The 20,711-nt window shown below is 40.9% G+C and overlaps 1 protein-coding gene across 1 annotated transcript in view; it reads right to left on the bottom strand.

The window, feature by feature from the left end:
• The window catches only part of OSBPL6 (oxysterol binding protein like 6), an 88,429-nt gene that overhangs the window by 37,773 nt on the left and 29,945 nt on the right, over positions 1 to 20,711 (bottom strand). The window contains exons 6-11 of the mRNA XM_054562542.1: positions 20,453 to 20,623; positions 17,780 to 17,912; positions 11,235 to 11,338; positions 10,573 to 10,665; positions 6,270 to 6,344; positions 678 to 843 (exon numbers count right to left, since the gene is read on the bottom strand). Of these exons, the coding sequence (XP_054418517.1) occupies positions 678 to 843; positions 6,270 to 6,344; positions 10,573 to 10,665; positions 11,235 to 11,338; positions 17,780 to 17,912; positions 20,453 to 20,623 (742 nt within the window). The remainder of the gene's footprint in view (positions 1 to 677; positions 844 to 6,269; positions 6,345 to 10,572; positions 10,666 to 11,234; positions 11,339 to 17,779; positions 17,913 to 20,452; positions 20,624 to 20,711) is intronic.

The raw sequence follows: 20,711 nt of genomic DNA, 5'->3' as shown, positions 1-20,711 counted from the left end.
GAGGAGTAGCTGGCCTTGCGCAGGACCGGCAGCTTCCATTCGGCCCACTCCGTTCCCCGGAGCCCTGCGCTGCCTTGAGGAGGGGAGGGGGCCAGTTGCGCGCAGCCTTCCCCTCCGCCCGAGCCAGGCTCCGAGCTCTCACGCGGGGAGCCCCGTGGTCCCTGCCGCCCGTGGTCCCTGCCGCCCGGCCTCCAGCGGAAGAGCGCCAAGTGAGCCACGTGGCACAAAGCCGCTTAGCAAAGCCCTGCCTGAATCCCTGACCCACAAACTGAAGCAAAACTGATGAGAGCTATTTAATAAAAAAAAAAAAAGACTCAAAGTCTATTTCTTTTTTCCCCCTACAATTATGTATTAAGTGATAACTAAAGACACTGGAAAAAAAAAAGGTGAATAGTAGTGTTTGCAGGCCTGCCTGGCATAACTCTTTTTGTTTTTCTTCTTTCTTCCCCACTCTCCACAATAACACTTTTTTTATTCAGTCAAAACTGTAAACCCACGATTGTCTTGTCTCCGGAAACAAGCATCATATCCTACTGCACTCTGTATATAGAACCCCAACCAGCACATGAACCACTTAATCTTTGTCCATGACCACCGAGATGAGGATAAAAGAGGAAACGGCAACCTCTCATCAAAGAAGAGTGCTTCTCGAAAGGGCACACTAGATTTGTTGTTACCTTTCTGTGCAATTAGACAAAATTCTTCTTGAAGTTTTGTGTAATCTGTTGAACTTTCCAGAGGGTCCGTGAGGTGGCTAGGGGGCGTCTGAAATTCAATGTCTGCACAAAGGTTCGGGTTGGAGGAATGCAAGCGGACCGGGGACATGGTAGCGCTGAAAGGAACCTGAAGGGAAAGACACAAGTTATCAACGAGCAACAGGGCCCTGTGCCACGTTCTCCTACATACAAAAGCTCTCTTCCTTTCTTCAAAAGAATACATTCCCCTCTGATGACACACTCGGAGACACTCGGTACTCATTTATTTTGCAGGTGGCTGGGGTGGGAAGAAGCCTCATTTCCCGTAGTGGATTAGGGACTGCTACTCACTCACTGGCTTTTCAGTGGTACAGGGTGGTCTGACTACGGAAAGACAGAGAGAAGAGGCAAAATCCCAGATGAGCTTCCGCTCTGAACCCACGGTTGTATGTAAAAAAATTACTGGCAGAAAAAACTAAACTGTGATGTGGCTGTCCTTCTCTTACAAAATCTGGGTATTCCTGTCGGAAGACTTTTTATGTTCATTTCTTTTCCGAACAGGTAAAAACTCAGGAGGTGCATATACAGGAAAAGTCACTTGCTCCATAGTCATCACATAAAACATAAATAAGTTTAATAGTAAATATAATGGTTTAAATTTGAAATTGATTTATCAAAATAAATTTGTAAGTAAAATACATATTATATAAATTACTGTAATTTACCTTTGTATGGTATACACAACTCTGTTACATATACGAACATAGCTTATTAACTGGCCAATACAGAAAAGCATTAAGTAAAAAAAGTCATATTACTATAGATTAGATTTTTCCAAATGGCTAGAGGCACTTCCCTGCCTAGGCTGGATCTGGGCTAGGCTTGTCATGAGTGGAGGGAAAAGCACCTTGCCCTTTCCTTCTAGAACACTCTAACTGACCATTACAAATGCTGTCAGCCAAACATTCTTGGAAAATGAGACTACCAATTCCTTTTGTAAATCAGATTACGAGTAACCTCCCCTAATTCTTACTGCACAGATGTTCATTCAATTATCTTCAAGAATCAGACTCTTAGACTCCTTTGCAAGCTGAATTTTATATAAATTATAGCCTAATTCACATCCTCTAGCTAACAGAAAATATGCTACAGGAGGAAGCAACCAATATCTTATCTGGTGTACATGTATTCTTTTTCTTCATTTTTTTGAAGTTTGCTTTAAATTTCTTGACAGGAAAAAAAAAGACAGGAGAGAGAGAGAGAGAGAGAGGACATGAACTAGTGCATGGCAGATACATAGGCTACACAGAGGAGTTGGAGAGAACCAAAAAAATCTGACCCAGGCTGTGGTTTGTGGATCTGGGTAAGGGTCCTCTGGAGGTCACTTGGCCCAGGCAGGAAGTTATGTACCTTAAAAGATACCCAAGGCTTCCTGGGGAAGGAAGTGAGCATGAAGCCTTCCCCCTAAATTCAGCTACTCTAAGCATGCTAATGTATGTGATCCAAATCATCTGGTATCTGGAGTTACCAAAGTAACTCGATCTCTTCCTCCCAGGGGGCCTTGCTACTCTGGGCTGGGAGATGTCAACAGCTCGTTTATCTCATTGAGCTCAGAATTTCTGGCTGTCCACAGAAAAGGCGCGTGCACGCGTGCGCACGCGCGCACACACACACAACCACATACACAATGGCAGAGAAGCCATTTGAGAAAATGGAGTCCTTGGGTTTAATATTTGCTGGAATCCTGTCCAGGTCACTTTGTGAGAAGAGTGACCGAGGTCTTTTGGGGATGCATATAAAGGAATGGGATTTATATGGAAAAAAATTCAAAGGTAGATGAAGAAAATTTCTGATCTTAACTGTGGTGATGCTAAATCCAGAAAGAGCAGCCAGCCCTTAGCCCTCTAGGAGGGACGCAGCAGATCCATGGAGAGGGTGGTGGAGGCTTGGAGGTCACGGGGAGATACCGTAACTTGAGGAAATGCGCAGGTCGGGAAGCTTCAGATTTAAGGACATGGTTTCCCAATACAAAGAACAGAACAGCATTAAGAAAAAGGAATGGCGGCGTTTGGTGATGGGGAGTGTAACGTGCTGATGACCAAGGACAGGGGTGCTATTTGCACTTGGTGCCTTCAACACTCGAAGGACTGTAGAGGCGTTGGGGAGGGGCCTCTCCCCTCGGCGGCAGGGAGGCGGCTGTGGGAGCTGGGGGGCGCTGTGAGGGGGGCCATGGTGCGCTGGGGTCCCAGGGGGTTGAGGAAGGACCCAGACTTACCCCTGAGATAATGGCCTCTCTATTAAAATTTGGAATTAGATGCTCAGAAGAAAAACATATGTTACAAATTTATATTTTGAACATAATGGAAGTTTAAATTGGCAATTACTCTAGTAAAAGTGAATTTGTACATAACCCACAGGGAAAGAGACCTGGATTGCTCCATTCAAACTGCAATCAGACAGGCCCCTGGGATACTGAAAACTAATTTTTATATGCTTCCTACTGAAAATGTTTATATAGATATCTTATTTTTTGTTGAAAGAAGTATATGAAATGGGCCATTTTAATAGAAGAATTCATGAAATGAAATCGAGGATACAAAGTGAGATGTATTAATATAACCCTAACTGGAGGTCTCTTCAGTCTGGGGACTTAGTTTTTTATTCCTCACTCTAGGTATTGCAGATTAAACAATTTAAGTGGTAACTAGGCTCTCTGTCAGCGATGGCTGGAGTGGGAGTTGCCTACAGCAGCCCTCAGTGTTTGCACTCAGAACCCTCAACCCCGGATGTGGCCTTTACACCCTGGTCAGGAAAGAAACCCAAGGCTCCCTTGAAATCCTGTGACACAGAGGAAGCCTGATCCTGGAATATTCCAGTACCAATAACTACAGTTTGGAATGGGGATATTAGGTGATGTCTTTTTATTTTTTTTTAAATCCTCACCTGAGGACATGCTTATTGATTTTAGAGAGAGGGAGAGAAACACGGATGCGAGAGAGCAACACTGGTCGGCTGCCTTCCATACGTGCCCTCACTGGGGAGCGAACCTGCAACCTCGGGATGTGCCCTGTCCGGGAATCGAACATATGACCTTTTGGTTTGGGATGATGCTCCACCCAACTGAACCACACTGGCCTGGGCAGGAGATGCTCTTCACACCTGTCTATCAGAAGTTAAAGGACGAATGGACTGACAGCGGAGGTACTGGCAGTGAAATTTAGCAATGGTAAGCATGACTGGAAAAGAGGACACGCTGGCAGAGCTAAGCATAGACGACTCATGGAGCCAGCGTGGAAGGCCTGCGGCTGTCACTCTGCCCTGTCATTCTGCCCCGGGTCCTCATGGGAAGTGCCGATTGTGTTGGGACTCTCAGGGTCCATCCATGCTGAGGGGCCAGTGTTTCTCTTTTTCCACCCCCTATTCTGTTGGGTCTGGCTGATGTTGCAAGTGGACCATTTGGGTGTGAGTGCTAAGAGGCGACAAGAATAAATCTCTGAAACATCTCCTTGGAGGCACTTTCCTTTGGGAGCCAGTCGCAGCTGTCCCAGACACCTGAGTGGGTAAGGACAATGAATGACTATGACTCATTTGAAAAAATTATAGAGAAAAGGTATTAGCAGGATAGGATGGGCTCAAAATGTGCGGGGTGACTTTAGTGTGGGGATGAGGAAGGACTGGGAATTAAGGAGGATCACTGCACTGAGAGAAATAGGGGGCTGAGCGACCAGCGCCGGGTCACTGAGGTACGGGTGAAGGGTCCAGGGAGCCAGCTGAGGGTGGCTATGCTCTGGTGCGCAGTTCAAGTTATACGTCCTAGAGGGTTTAGAGTAACTTTTTCCCCGGGTTATTCCTGAATTCATTGCTAAATGCTGCCAGTAACTTTTTTCATTAGATGCATCTAACTTATTCTTAACTTCTTTGGTCACAGCTACCCTGGGAGGTAGGCATTAATATTTTCCTCTTTTAAAAGGTTTTTCTCTTCTATCCTCAATTTTTAAAAATATAAACGCATTTGATTCAAATAGGTTCTAAACCCAGTTTTATTATATTCACTATAAGTATCTGCAATTAAAAAATGAACACAGTAGAAACATTCACTCCCCTACGTGCCATCTTAGATTATTTAAGGGAATATTATTAGTATTAGCCTTTCCACACTGAGATATTGTTCTCTAATAATCACTTAATTTTTTAATTTTATAAATGAAAGGTTACATTTAAGAATTCTTTAACTGATTATACATGTATCTATTGTTAGAATCTGCGACCATGTAGGTGTCATATACTTTATTCATCTGCAGTTGAGTGTATGCATAAGATACACACTAACCATGACATCCATGTCAATAATTTGTTTGTTCCAATAATTGGAAAATGTAAGTTTAAGTGTCAGTCCCCTAATAAACTCTGTCACTGGTTCATTTCATAAGCAAAAGCAATTTTGTTTCTCAAACAATCCAGCTAAGCATCTAGCTAAAAGGCAAGACCAATCATAAGTAGAAAACCAATCCTTGCACCATTATCCACTCTCCTATAATACAACCAAACCCTTTTCATAGTTTTCAGCAGTTCTAATCTTAAAACATACTCCACCACTAGCAAGAGTAAAACTATTATTAACCCAAGGAATACTATCTAATAATCAAAAAACTAACATCCGTAATTGTTATGAACTCAGTACTCTATTTTAAAAAATTGATGGGATGTCATGATTAAACAAACATTATGGTTTCCTTTTATCAAGCACAGGCTTCCTGTATTTACATGTTCTATTTTATGTTTCATGTGGACAGTTCACTATTCTAAACACCTACTCAATTTTAAATTTGTTATTTGCCTTATCTACCTCAATAATTCCTCTGTGCTCCTAACGTCCATTCTGTTTTCTTTAAAAGAAAACCCCCCAAAAACCTCTAGATTGGATTAAATAGCATTTAATTTTGTGGCTTTTCTGCTTTCCACATTATATTTTCTGACTTTCAGCTCAATATGCACTCCAGAAAACATTTTTCTCTTGCTAAGTGTAACTTGGGTAGCCATTTAGAGATGACATCAAAATTCACCTTTTCTTACCCTCTTATTTCTTTATTCTCACATCCTGTTCAAATAGTCACATTGCTACAAAAAAAAGCACAATTTATGTCTGTAGTAACATGACTTTTCTTAGAAAAACAGAAATCAGTTAGCAAAGATTCCAGTATCACTATTGTAAACAACCAAAAACCAAACCAAACCAAAACAAAACAAAACCACGAACAAAAAAACAACATTATTTCAGGAAATGCCCACACCACAAGGAGCTGTGCTCAGTTTTGCAACCTTGAATTGAAATTATTTCTTACACTCACAGTAGAGAATTGGATTATGTAATAGATTTCCATTGCGAACACCAATATCCATGTCAACTCCTGCCATGCAAAGGCAGCCAGAAAACATGCGAAAGCTATGCCAACCCAGGAGTGGGCCACAGTGGACACTGTCACACGCAAGTGGCACCATTGAAACAGGGGGCTGACACTCGTACACAGCTTCTCATTGTTATTAAACGTCCGCTTGAGATTGAAATCCACTCACTGTTGTAGCCACTGCTGCTGCTAGCCTCTGCCGGCGCCGGGCTGCGCTGAACTGGCCCTTCACAGATGGCCCTTCCTGACAGTGAATGAGAGAAGGGGGGGAGGAGAAAAACACGGGATGAGGCAGAGAGAGGGCAGGATATGGGAGGACGAGAGATAATCAGACAAAGGAGAGGGAGAGTTTTTAACCGAGGTTGACTTTTCCTAAATCTTAGCATTGTAAAGAGTGCTAAGGGGCATTCAGGCAGTGAGACAGGTTCATCCTTCTCACGGCGGAATGCCCACACACACATGTCTATTTGCTCAACAAAACCCCCACCCCAAAAGGGGATGGGAAGGTATGAATTGATGAATAGCTTGGGATTTCAAGGTAAAATACATTTACACACTGCTTTATTCATGCGATGTCATGTTGTATGAAGTCAAAAGACACTCAGTAAGGGGAAGCAAATAAAAAGTACGTTCAGGAAAAAAGCAATAAATAATGTGCAAACATTAAAATGAACAGGTTGTAATGGGAGCTTCCTGACGGCCAGGCAGAATTTTTGTGTTTCTTGATGGGAGGATAAAGTAAGGGAGAGGGGTAGCAGGAATCTTCAACTTCCCATTTCCTTCCTTTCTATGAAGCTCTCTGGGGTTCAACATTAGGAATGGTGTTGGTATTTTCAGGTTGAAGAATTTTCCAAGAGGATCCCCATAGTGTAAGAAAAAAATGCCTACAAAAATCAACTATGAAAACTGAAAGCATAGGTTTTGTTCAGTGAGGTGCATCCATGCATAAACCAGTAGAAGAATTGCTGAGCTTTCTTTCTTTCTTTTCTCTTCTTGGTGGACAGGATTAAAGAATAATGACAATTCCTTCTACCCAGGCAACTCTGCCTCCATTTGACAGATCCTGACTCTTCAAGGCTGTGAGCAATAATTTCAATTCCAATGAACTGAGATGTATTTAAGAGTCACCAAACAGTCCAGAGGGAGAAAAAGTAGCAAGACTGCTTTAATCTTTTTGGAACAACAGAAAAATATTTTAAATTCTTATATCTCTAATTCTCTTTCTATTTGCCAAATTGCAATCACATTTCTCTTCCAGTTCCTTAAATTTTCTGCATATGTGTATGATATGCTTATTATATAGACACATACACACATCACCTGCTTTCCACCAAAAAATTTTTCTATACAAAATTCCTCATGTATATTTAATGTAGTAAAAAAGAAGAACGTATTTTGAGCCTATACTGTAATTTGGGAATTTGTGAGATCTAGGACAGACACATATGAATAAACACCAGGTCATTTATTGGCTACTCCATACTTCCTGCTCTTCCTCATTCTCTCCAACAACTAGGGATCTAGTATTTAATTCATGCTATCAACAACACAGGAAATTAGCAGCCTTCTCTTCTACAGGAACCCTTCCAAAAATTATTCTGGTCTTGTCTTCCTCTACTGCATTTATAATATAGCCCAACTGTTACTGTACAATGACCATATTGAGATTTTTATTAGAACCACAAAATTTGAAGTTTGGAAGACAGTAAGTCCTTTTTCTAAAAGATAATCCCCACAGAGCCTTCTAGGGCAAATGCCTTCAATGAATTGCACAATGGCTACACAATGGCTTCCCAATGGCTTCCCGATAGCTTCTAGTGGCGACATGGCCATAACCTTCCCGTTCAAATCAATAGCACAATCTAACCTATGCAAGAGTAAGCAATCAAACATCCAGTACAACATGCTCATTTTCACCTTCTTGGGGTCAACTTTCTAAACAATCTGTTTTATAATTATTTTAAAATAAAAACTTCTACAGAAGGCTGAATGCACAATTCAGTGAAAGCACCAAAAACAGCAGCAGCAGTAACAATAACCACTAACACCATCACCAGATAGTCTAGGTTCATTCACAAATGACTGATATACTGGAAGTGACAAACTATAGTGAAGATGAAAAATGAGCCACTCACTACAAAGCCTCTCAAGCTGGCTGCAACAAGGACCATCAGAGAAAGGGGTTCAAGGAGTGAGATGATTGTGGGCTCGGAACAAGCACTTGGTACCATCAGATGGAATTCCCATGGTCAGGAAACACTTAAAACAGGAATTTTACCTGTCAGTAAAATACTGAGGAGTAGTGGCATTTATATTGGTTATAGTTATTTATGGCCGATTGTACGGTTCCCCAGCCTCAGGGATCCTGGAAGGCCCCCTGGTGTGGGTGAGCGGAAAAGGTCCGGGGCGGTGCCACATCCTGCAGCACCCCCCACTCGCACGCCTTTTGTTTTACCAGCCAGTCCATGTGGAACCAGGGTTTTTCTTGGAATGATTCATAGCTTAGTGCTCCCCCCAAGTCTGTCTATTTCCACTTGGAGGTACAACTAAATCTCTTACTTTTGAAAGTTTAAAGTTTCCCTTTGAGTGAGGGTATGAGCTGATTTCAACTTCCCTCAAACATAAAATTAAACCAGAATCACAAAGACCATTTTGTTACTCTTTTGGCAAAACATAAACAAAGCAAAGCGGCGTAAATAAAAACTTAAAAACAAGCCATCCAAAAATGTTGCACGAGTATGAATGAAGAGTATTTTCTGGCTTTTTGAATCATTTCTTCTGATGTCTCAGAAAAACAATCTTCATAAACTTTCCACACATTGAAAAAGCACAGCCTTGACTACATGGGCTATTCAGAGGTGCACTTTATTTCCTTCAGAAAAACTGAGCGACGTGGGGACTATGGTGGCCTCGGGGCCACAGTGGATGGCCTGGGGCATTGCACTCAGGGTCCCTGAACTAATCTATTCAAGACAACAGCTGTGAATGAGAATCTGCTCAATGGCAAACCTTATAAAACAAGATTGAAATAATATCTAATCGCAAGTGTATATATATGTTCATATAATGCTAGCCTTTTCCAATGATTTTTTTTTTTAAATAATGGTTCTTTCTCCTGGCTATAATAACCATAGATATCATGCTTTAAAAAAAAAAACAGCCATAAAACTAGACAATCACATACTCAAAACAAATGAAACTGCCAAAGGCAATTTTAGGTAATTTCCTTATAAAGTCATTTGGACATTTGTCTCTACAGCACTAATTTTCTGAATACAGAGGAAAACATGCAAAAACATACTGAACAAAGAAACAGAAGAAACTGTGTTCACAGAATATGAAAGTCCTAAATAAACCATGGATTTTTAATGCTTATGAAAACTTATTTTCAAATACATCAGATAAGCAAGCAAAGCAGCAAAAAGTTTGTTATTTACACATTCAGAATTACTACACAAAAATATATTATCAGTACAGTCAGAATTAAAGAATTATTGTTATTCAGAAGACATTGAAGAATTCTGAAAAGCATTACCATTGTATTAGAATATAAATTGATTCATAGTACAATAAAAAGAAAAGCAAAGTCATAAGTCTAATTTTGATTGTGCAGGACAAGAGTCTTTTATAATACATAGCTAGGATTGGAGAAATACAAATTCTAGTTGAAAGATCTAAAAATAATATGATTTATGACATAAAAGGTTTTAGGCATTTACCATACTTAGTATCATTGCAATAAAGTAACAAAATAGGATCTTATTGAAAAGTTTTAGATTACTCATTTCAAATAAATAACTTATTGAAAATAAATTTCAGTAAATTTATTATGAGCCATTAAGACTTCAGTTCAGATTTTAAGTGATTGTTAATGGCCAAATAATATCTATTTTTGTAGAATCATGAAATTTTAGAGTTGAAAAGTAATTCAAAGATCATTAAGTTAATTCCTTTACTTTAGCCAGGAGTAAATAGAAACCCAGGAAATTTCAGAGAAATACATGAAATGATACTGCCAGGAAATCACAGTGATTAGGCTAGATCTTAGGTTTGTTGATTTCCAATCTATTGCAGTGCTTACTCTTTTATTGACAGATGAAACTCTGGACAAAGTTTGCTCTTTTAAAACCTAGTATATAAAAATGAGTGTTCATTACAACCCAATGGATCTTTAGCTGAGGTTTTTAAGGTGATTTTTTGTTAAAATCTATTTTAATGGTTCTAAGGCCATAACTGAGAATGAAAATGCCACTTTGCAGCCATATTAAATAATTTTTACCTTTATTTAAAATTCATTTTATTTCAATCAGAGTAAAAAGAATAGATTTCTCTCTATTTTTGATAATGTAACTCAGTCCGAAAAGCACTGGCTTTCAAGCAGTTAAGCTGCTGTAAACTTTTTCACTTCCATGAACTGATACATAAAGACTATAAAAGTATGCAAAAATAAGAATGAAGGAAAAAGTCTGTACCTGCAGTTGTATTTTTGTATCTTTGCTGACACTTTTTGTTCTCCATCTTCTTGTGACCCGCTTGTCTTTCTTTGAAATATCTACACAGTTAGCCTACATTACACAAATAGTTAAAAGCAACAAAGTATTAAGTTCACACAGACAACACAGGCACAGACAAAGAGAGCATAGCAAGTTAGTCGGGACTCGTTGTTAGATACCTAAAGCAAACCAGCCAGGAGCGAAAGGCATTATCTGATGCATAGTGGGCATTAAAAGCAAAGACAAGAACTTAACCATAAAATATATTTTTCTGCCATACAAAATGAAAACAGGATTAGAGATCTTTAGCATTTTTTCCCCACATGAAAAGACGGTAATAATTCTGAGAGCATCTAAGTTACATCTTCAAAGCTATTATTTCTAACGCAACACAAACATGGAAGATTGATTCAGATTTTTATTTCTTCTAGTTGGTATTTAAATGTAAAACATTTCAAATTATATGTCTTAACGCAACGGCACCAAGATTTAAAAATATTAAGAATGATTCCAGAATAGAAACTAATCTGTATTGTAGTTATTTCCCTTTAAATATTACCTTAAATATTCATAGCACAATCCAGTAAAAATTCTGAGTTAATATCTTAAGGTCCTTTTACCAGCAGCAGTAATGTGTTTACCTGCATGTCAGTAAAGTTAGGTGCTGACTGAGTTCTCTGAAGTATTTCCAAGTTTTGCAGGAGTTTGCTAAGTTCCACAAGGTTTGACTGGCAGTGTGCAAGGTCTAATAAAATCAGAAATAGAATTATGTTAGAGCTGGGCAGGGGGTGGTGGTGGTGGTAATAAAAGGGAGCCAATCCAAATGATGGCAAATAGGATTAGGCGGACACATGTTTATATATACTGGTGATACTGGCAAATAAAAAAAACCAGACCCTTCTCTGGTTTAGAACCATTAAACCACGCATTATCATATGATGACTTCAAAGTGCACTCTTGCAAATTAACAGCCATTAGTGTAGGGAGCCATTAAAATCTCAGTCAAATTGTGTGTGCTCACTTTCCTGCTCAGGTGGCCCTTGTCACATAAAAGCCCACTCAAGGGAACTTCAGCAATTGCATGGATTTACCATTAAAAACCTGTCTACCAGTTCCTAAAATAGTTTACAAGGTGGCTACTTGGAATTTGGGTAGAGTCAGTCATGTTCAGAAAATTAAGGTCGAATACAGAGTCAGGTGAATATATTTGTCTATAATTTAGCACACTAACAATGAGGCAATGCATGATTTCTTTACTATCTATAAGAGATGTCATACTAAACAAAACCAAAGATTCTCAAAGTGTGTTCCTCCACCCTGCAAGATCAGCATCACTTGGGTGTGAAATTCATTCTGTTTGAATTGTTTAGGATGAAAAAATTAATGATTTTTAATTTTATTTTTAATTTGGTACATTTAAACAAAATTTTTTTTAACAATCTGTATATTATAATATCACAAAAAATCAACTTTCAGTATGTGAAGTTAAATACAGTCAAGGATATTGAGTTATTAGTATTTGCTCAATTAGTAAACATTTAGAACATCATTCCCAGTTACATGATGACTTTTGCATGTGCACTCTTTATGAAGAGATGCAACTGAAAAAATTTTAAATCTAAAAAATTATAAAGTGGTTGTTCTTATTTTTGTGGAAGTCGGTGAAAATTTCACATCTATTATCTTGGTTTCTCATTCAATCTCAAAGATCTAAATTGTTACAAATATGGTATAGGCAGCAAAATATTGCTGCTAAATATAGCTAAAGATTAGCTGGGTCAAATAGTTGTGCTTAGTGGACTTTTTGTTTTGTGACTGTAAAATAAAATAGAGAGATAAGTACTATGAGAATCTTTATAGAGGACTGAGAATCCTCTTCCTGGAGAGCAATTTATTGGGGGCCAGGCCACGCCTCAGTCCCTCCTCTTAGCAGCATCTGCCTGAGGATGAAGCCCAGGTGGGCTGTTCAAGATCTGCTGTTGTCCCTCCAGGGAATCCTTGGCCATCAGTGGCTTTAAATTCCTTCAGAGAGGGAGCGGTCCAATGGAGGTGGGAGGGAGAGAATACCGGGAGGCCAGTTCCCTTCGACTGCCCCACCCCTGCCCCATTGCAGGGGAGGCAGCACCCTTGTATGCCCCTTCTTTTTCCCGTTGTAGAAAACAAAGGGAACAAACAAAGTGGCTCTGAAGGGTAAGAAGTACAGATGATGCAAGGGAAGAAATGAGAGAGAAATGTAGTGTGAAGAAAGAAGGAAGAGGTTGAGGGGGGAGGAGAAAGAGATGGCTACAAGGGACCTACACTTTAACTTGCCTTTTAAATAACAATATCACATCATTGGCAAGGTGCCAGAGGGGAGACTCTCTAACATTGCCTGTATTGAGCCTTCCAGCCAGTAAGTTTTGCATTCATACTTCTTTATAATTGTGATTACTCTACACAAATGGTGTGTGTAGGTAGCACAGAACTCTAGACTTGGGCTTAAAACCCTTTCTAACAGAATGGAAAGAGAACTTTGTAATGAACTCAATTAAGGCAAAGGATTTAAAACTTTGGGAGTCACAAGTCAGTTGCATCAGGAGACATTGATTTACTTCACAATTTTTGGTTTCAGTTTCCTCACCTGTTGAGTGGTGATAGTAATATTTACTTTTCCTGCTTTCCTGACTTACAGTAGCAACAGAGGTGGTAGATGAGAAAACTCTATGAAAACCAGAAATGATCTTTAAGGAGCATCGATCACACTAAGTTTAATCATACTGCTAGGACCTTAACTTAGAATAAGCTGCACCACCCCTGAGCATGTCTATCATTTAAAATATAGAAGAAATAGAATCCTTGGCAGTATTTCACTGCTTGCTTAAGTGTCTGGCTGTATATTAAGAGTATAAAGATTTGCCCAAGACAAAAAAAAATGCCTTTAAAAAAAAAATCTCTAGAATTTCATTAAATTGAGATTAAATCTAAACTTAGAATCTGGGAAAAAGTAAAAATTATGCCAAGAAAGGACTACTAAGATTGTAACAGTGAAAAATTAAAAACTTAAATCTCTAGCAGTTTATTTTCTCATCATGCTCTTCCTTGTTCTAGAAAAAAAACAAGTCAGAAAACTGTGGAATGGTTAAATTATGGTATATCCAAAGTTACTCCTTTATTATTTTATTTTGGTACCATTGACGGGGGAGACACTGCATATCCAACAAAGTTCTAAGCCCAGGAAACATGGTAGTCAAGCAGATTCATGGATTTCACATTGTGGTTAAAAAAAAATGTACACATAAACAATCTGTATGTTGGACTATTACATACCTATCTTTAACAAAGGCATATACTGGTATGTAAAGATGGTATATAGAGTATTAATGTGACATTTGTTTCTATGGAAAATAATGTTAAGAGCCAAGCAACTCCTGTACATACGTGGCAAGATCTGGACTGTTTTAAGTCCACATTTTCGAAGAGCTTGTCACTCTAAGTATTACAACTATAGATCAAATGTGTTATAGGTTGGAGAAGATCTTACACGATACACTTCTGAAATGCAACCAGCCTCAGTGTTGGGGATTCTGTGAAATGATCAGTACAGACCAAAAAGAAAGTGCGATGGTGGTTTAGGACAAGGAGGGTTACTGGGTTTTGAAGTCATCAGAGCAGACTCAAAAGAGAGGAGAATCTTTTAAGATTTTAAGAAATGCATGGAGGATCAACACAAAGAATTCACCAAAACACAAAAGTGGAGAAGCGCCAAGGGGACACCGCAGGTTGGGAAGAACAACCTACGCAAAGGCACAGATGCGGGACTATGCGGGTATGTTCCAACAGCAAATAAGTTTAGCTGGGCCAGCACTGAAAGCGTACGCAGGATCAGAAAACTGAGGGATGAATATTAAATGCGGGGCTATGTAGTTGGGGCTGAAGCCCTAGAGTCCATGGAGGACCAGTTGAAGGGAGTTTTGCATAAAAGCTGTTTTAAGGAACATCAGTCATGAGGGAACATTATGCAGTGGACGCAGAACTGGCTTTGGGCTTAGACAAACATGGGTTGGCTGGAGTCCCGACCCCTCCACCACGGCAGCTGTGTGTCTTGGGTGAACTCCTTAACTTCTGTGCATTTCACTTGCATCATCTGCAAAATGGGGATGTTAGCAATACCTACGTCTCCTGGCTGAGGGCGGTGGAATAATGCCTGCTAAGCGCTGCACAGAGCTGCAAACTTGTTTAAGAACAGTCATTTCCCATGAGTCTCTGACAGAGATGGAGCAGAAGAACAAGAGACTGAGGGCAAGAGTACCAGTCAGGGGGCTGTGTGACCGCCCAGAGACTGGGCGAACGTGGGCCTGAGTTAGGAAAGCAGAAACGGAATTAGAGAGGAAGTGCAGATGAAGGGGCAGGAAAGGGGGATGTTTTCAAAGAAATAACAGAACTCAGTCTCTGCTGGATGAATGGGTGGGAGGGTCAGATATGACACTAAGGTTTCAGGGGTGGTTATGGTGGCAGCACGGACAGAAACAGGATAGTTCAGGAATTGGGACCATTTTTAGGGCAGAGACAGAGTCTGGTTTCAGACGGGCTGAGAAGACGAGGCGAGACAGAGCATGCAGACAGGAAGGGCCAACCGCAAGGGGGTCCCTGGGAATACAGCAGTGGCTGATACGGAGGTCTAGACTTAAAGATTTTCAGCCCTTTTGAGAAGACTAGGGTGTCGTGACGAAGGGCATGCACTCCGGAGCCAGGCTGCCCGCGGCTGACTCCCACCTCCACTGTTACTGGCTGTGTGAACTTGGTGTGAGGAGTGAGCTAACTTGCCTGTGCCTCCGTGTTCCCATGGGTATACTGGAGTCGAGAGGATTAGTGAGTCAATGCATCTAAAACTCCTAGAATAGTGTCTGTCGCAGAGGAAGTGCCCAATAACTATTAGCGACTGCCACTACCACCATTGCCGCCGCCACCACTATCATCAACATCAAAATAGAGATTACAGCCGAAGTTATGAGCACACCTGTCATCTCCAAAGCACAGAGCATACTTATCGGAATCAAGCTGGTCTGGGTTCGCCTGCCAGCTCTTCCAAGCCCTTGGTGTGTAACATGGACCAGTTACTCGACCTCTCTGAGCTTTGGATTCCCTGTGTATAATAATCCTCACTTGGCTACTAACTGAAAATTGACAGAAACCACATAGAGGGGTGGGCAAAGCAGGCTAGTAATAATTGTAAACAATGCGATCATTAATAAATAAATTAATTAATAATAATACAAGAATAAACTCTGTTTTGCATACTCACAACTGCAAACTAACTTTTACCCACCCTTATATGCCAAGTGCTTAGCTCAGTCCCGGGCCCATGATAAGCACCCAGCCGAATGCAGTTACTCTTACTGACATAGAAAGCAGACCGCTGAACCTTCACTGTCCCCACAACTAAGGCTGGCCAGAGCAGAAGCCCAGTGAAGCAGGGGAGGAGCAGTGGGAGAAAAAGAATTTCATGAGGCCACAGGGAGGAGGCTCATTAGAGAAGGTCCTGCAGGGCAGGTCGGAGGATGAGGCCCGAGAACCCAACAGAAATCAGAGGGCCTCCTGCTGCCAAGAACACTTCCTCCATAAAGCAAAAACGACAAAAGTTAAATTAGGGGAGAGAACACAGAGTCCATGGGCAGCGAGCTGACATGAGTGGTATGGGAAAACGAAGGCTGTTCCCTAGAGAGGAGGTAGGAATTACTGCACAATCCTGAAGGAGAACAGGATTGCGGGATGGAGGATGCAGGGAGAGCAGTCGGGACGGGGAGAAGGAGGCTCACCCCGAGGCTGGAGACAGGGCGCAGGGGCGCTGCGGCGTGTTGCGAAGCAGCACACAGGGAGACGAGTGTATCCCCCTACCAGTCACGGGCTTCTTGGCATCAAGGCCAATGTCTGTGCGTTTTGGTCAGAAGAACAGACTTTGTCCCAGGGGACGGTCTCAATCTTTTCAGCAATGTAGGTGGTCAGGTTAAATGCCACAAGCTTACGTGAGCCTTTCGAAATTGGAGGAGAGGCTGGAATGTCCAGAGCTGCTGCTGAGGAGACCCTGCAGGATCCTAGGGAAGTGAGACGTGGCTTCTTGCCCCAAGCCGAAGCTAGTGATGTCAGAGGGATGCCTGTGTGTTTTGTGAACATGTTCAAGCAAAAGTCTTTTAATGAAGTGTCAGCTGAACATGCTTTATGAATGTAACATCCCTCTCAAAACCATACTCTCATATAAATATTAAATTTTTGATATTCAGAGGGCTAATAACAATGCAGGAGACGTTGAGTTCACACACGTATACAGCAAAAAAAGAAAACAACTTTTTTTTTTGATTGGAAGACCAACACAGATTTCCAAGTTTCAATTTTCCTAAGTGAGGACATAAAAAAATAATCGAACATCTACTTTCACCATAATTTTATAAGAGAAAAATTAGTATCAAAGAAGTTGTACCCAATGTCATCTCTAAATAATTTCAAAAACTAAATCAATTTAGTCTTATTACATATTTTCTATGTGATCCTTGTTTTTCTCATTTTTGAAGGTCAAACGAACACTGTCTTGTAGAATGGAAATGGTCTGTGGATCCAGTTTGGACCCACGTGCTCTGGCTCATTACAGGAAGGATAAAGTTTCTGAAGACAAAGAGGCTTAGAGATGGCAGTGCGAGGGAACCATGTGTTAGTTCAGAATATTTAACAACTGATCCACGGGGGAGCATCTCTAACTGGTAACTGTGGCTATAAAATACAATACAGTTTTGCCGTTTCCTGGAAGTGATGTAGTGCAAAGGACAGGCGAGATGGAGCGGGGGGGGCGGAGTCAAGGAGCTAGGGCGGGGGCTGCTCCTGAGCAGCGCTCCTCTCGGGCGGGGGACGGGGTGGGGGGTGTGGAGGGGAGGCTCAGGAAGCCAGAGGGAACTGGTGAGGAGGTGGGGTGAGAAGGCTGAAGCAGGTGGACATCAGGGTAAGGACGAAACCAGATTCCCTAGTTGTGAGGGTGCAGAACTGACAGATAAGAGGCCTGAGTCATGGGAAGGAGAAGAATCTGGTGTATAGAAAGAGGAAAATAAAGGTCGAGGCAATCAAGGAGGCTGGGGAGGAGAAAGGTGCAGCGCCCACAATTCACCTCCCTTGTTTCTGTTTCTTGGCTTATACTGACGGCCCACGCTGGGCAAGAACTAACCTTCTGCACACCTGTCCATTTCCTCTGAGTCCTGTAACCAGGCGGCCACTTTCCTCTGGCCAGTTGTGCAGGTGGCGGGGAGGCTGCTGCTGCTTGGTAACGGGGACTGCCACGGACAGCTGTTGGGCTGTACCTGCGGTAAACACAAAGAAATGCAGGTAAGCAGAAATGGCATATTTAAGTGACTCAGAAATACTTGCCACTGTAAGTGACAAGTATTCTTAAAGCAACATTAAAAAAGAAAGAAAGAAAAGGCACAGGCAAAATATGGAAGAAGCCTCTTGGCTAAATGTGCGTGCTCAATGAAGCCGAACTTCATAAACACTAACAGCGCTTTCATTAAGCTGCTGTCTCCATTCTACAATGAAGGGGAAAACATTCGAGTATGCTCTATCTCATACTCACGAGGACCTGCCAACTCAAATTCCCAATAAGTTTAAATTACTCAGTAAGTTGTAGTTGATACACTGTCCTTACTGTGGACTCCACTCTGTGCCCTCACGGTCATCTCAAGGTCCCGGTAGGCACCTGCGATGCCTAAATACTGTATATTATCCACCAGCAAGTAACCTTGCCCATGCTTTGAATGCATATTGAAAATCAGAGTTTGTAAAAAGGCAGTCTTAGCAAGTTATTATTTAAAGCTGACAGACTTTCCACTGAAGACATTTTATGGAAAATAAAGTTGTATGAACTATATAGATACGAATGTGAATACAGGAAATGCACAGGAAAAGAAAGCAGAAATTTATTTTCCCAAAAAGCTCAAACAACTTTTCCGTATTTGACTTTAATATTCAATCACAACTGGTTGTGTCACTTCTAAATCAGTATTAAGTGCAAGAGGCACACACTTAGCAAAGCCAGGATTATCCCTTACCCGCACAGGGCCACAGACCAATTACCATTCAGGAGTTCCATAATGTGACACTTAAAATGCAGGCAGAGTGGTAAAAAGCTCTCCTCAGACTTTATTGCATTTTGATAAATGTACTTGGAATTTTTCACTGAGTTAGATCTTGGGATATGTCACTCGTAACTAGAGCAATAGATTCTCTATGAAAATCAGAATTGAAGAGCTTTCTTATTCCAAGGCAAACAGTGCGGAGCACCTGCTTTTAGCTCTCTGTTCCAGATATTGCCCAAGTTATTTAATAAGTAACAAAAGGGATGAAAATAATGTAACTTTTATCAATACTCTGTGCCAAAGGTGCAGGCAGAAGCTGGAGTGGTCAAAGGTTTAAAAATTTGTATTTTTAAAATATCTACCTGGCATACATTTCTTATTTAATTTGGACTAATGCAGCATTTCTTCTATTCTGTGGTGAGAAGGCAGGAGGAAAGCAGGGGGCCCCAGAGAACTGGGGACTATCTTGAGCATCTTGTGCTGGGTCACTCAGTAAGTGCCTTCTTTCCTAACCTTCTGATCTCCTGGTTCGTTAGCATTAAGGTTAACACAATACACGTTCCCTAGGACTGATTAAACAGTCTTTGGCAAGGCTACACCAAAAAGGTTTGAGAGCTTTATGAAATACAACAAATGGGATTTAACAGAAATTACTTGAGTAATATCCATTGAAATAGCAAAAACTGAATATGGTAGTATTTCATTTAATCGGATTTGATTAGTCTTGCAATTACTCCATAAGGCTTTTCAGTGCTTTGCAAGTAAAACTTTTATATGTAAAAGACATATATCCTTATATAAAAAATAGAGAAATGGGGAATTTTCACTGAAACACTCTTGAATCCAACTCCTTGTGGCAGCCAGTTACTCACAGATGTCTCTGTTCTCAACATCAGGTGCGAAGTGGGAAGCTGGAACACTCCAGGGCAGGGAAATGTGGCTTTGGTTCAGAAAACTTAATTATTAAATCAAAGGCAGAAACAGCTGTCTCCCTGCCTGTGGTCTTAACCTTGATTTTTAATAGGCAACACCTCTAGTTTTTCAGCAACATAGAAAATGAACTCTTAATATAGTCCTAAGAACTTCAGCCTCCCTTAATCTGGTAGCCAGTACTGTATAAGGGAAAGGGCACTGATTTTGGAAAAAGAGAGATGAGGTTTGAGATCATAGCTCAGCTGTTTAATGGCTATGTAACATCTGGAAAAATTCTTTATTGTCTTTCAGGGTTACCTATACTAAAGATTACAGATGAATAAAGGCCAAGTGCTTAACACAGGCCTGACTAGTGGGCTACCCAAATGGCCTACTGCTTCTGTTTCTGGCACATTCTCTAGCCCACTTGTATTAGCTTCATGGGGAAAGCCACTGGTCTCTCTGGGGATCCTGTGTATACTACATCTTAAGGCAAAAAAGCATGTTTCATTTTCAAAACTGTAGTCTTCTTATTACCACCCAAGAAGACATTGATTTCTAGGTGCCATTTAACCAAATGTTCATTCTACTTCCCAGTATTCTTCAAAACTCATATAAAAATTAGGATGCAGTCCATTCATAGAAAGGAAAAGCAACTGTTAGTTCTTTTCGTGATCTGCATAGCCACCGAATCCATACTGGTGATTAACTTTGATGCTAACTGTCACTATTGTCTTCTGAGGGTTAGTTTAGCAAGAAAACTTTCTCCTTCTGTTGGTCAAATGAGACTCATTATATGTCTGCATAATTTTCCAAACAATGTCTGGGCTGATTTGTATATAACAAAGACCTACCTTTCCATCCACAACGGAAACATTAGCAGCTGGTGAGGATTCAGCTGTAGAAGTTGAAGGAAATATGTGAAAACTAGCATCTCTTGGTGATCTCACAATCTCATTCTGCCGATACAGTCGATGATGGCGCAGTTTGGAGACCCATGCGTCAAACCAGTCCTGGGATTTCACCTAAAACAATAAACAAGAGGAGGTAATGGTGAAACCAATATTCTGTTTACCACTGATGTAGGCAAGCGCTTGATAATGTCAGAAAAAC

The sequence above is a fragment of the Pteronotus mesoamericanus genome, unplaced genomic scaffold (genome assembly GCF_021234165.1).
Source record: "Pteronotus mesoamericanus isolate MK-2021 breed Mesoamerican mustached bat unplaced genomic scaffold, CSHL_Meso_final scaffold_651, whole genome shotgun sequence".
Lineage (NCBI taxonomy): Eukaryota > Metazoa > Chordata > Mammalia > Chiroptera > Mormoopidae > Pteronotus > Pteronotus mesoamericanus.
The sequence above is the reverse complement of the archived record's forward strand: the minus strand, read 5'-3'. Positions and strand labels throughout refer to the sequence as shown.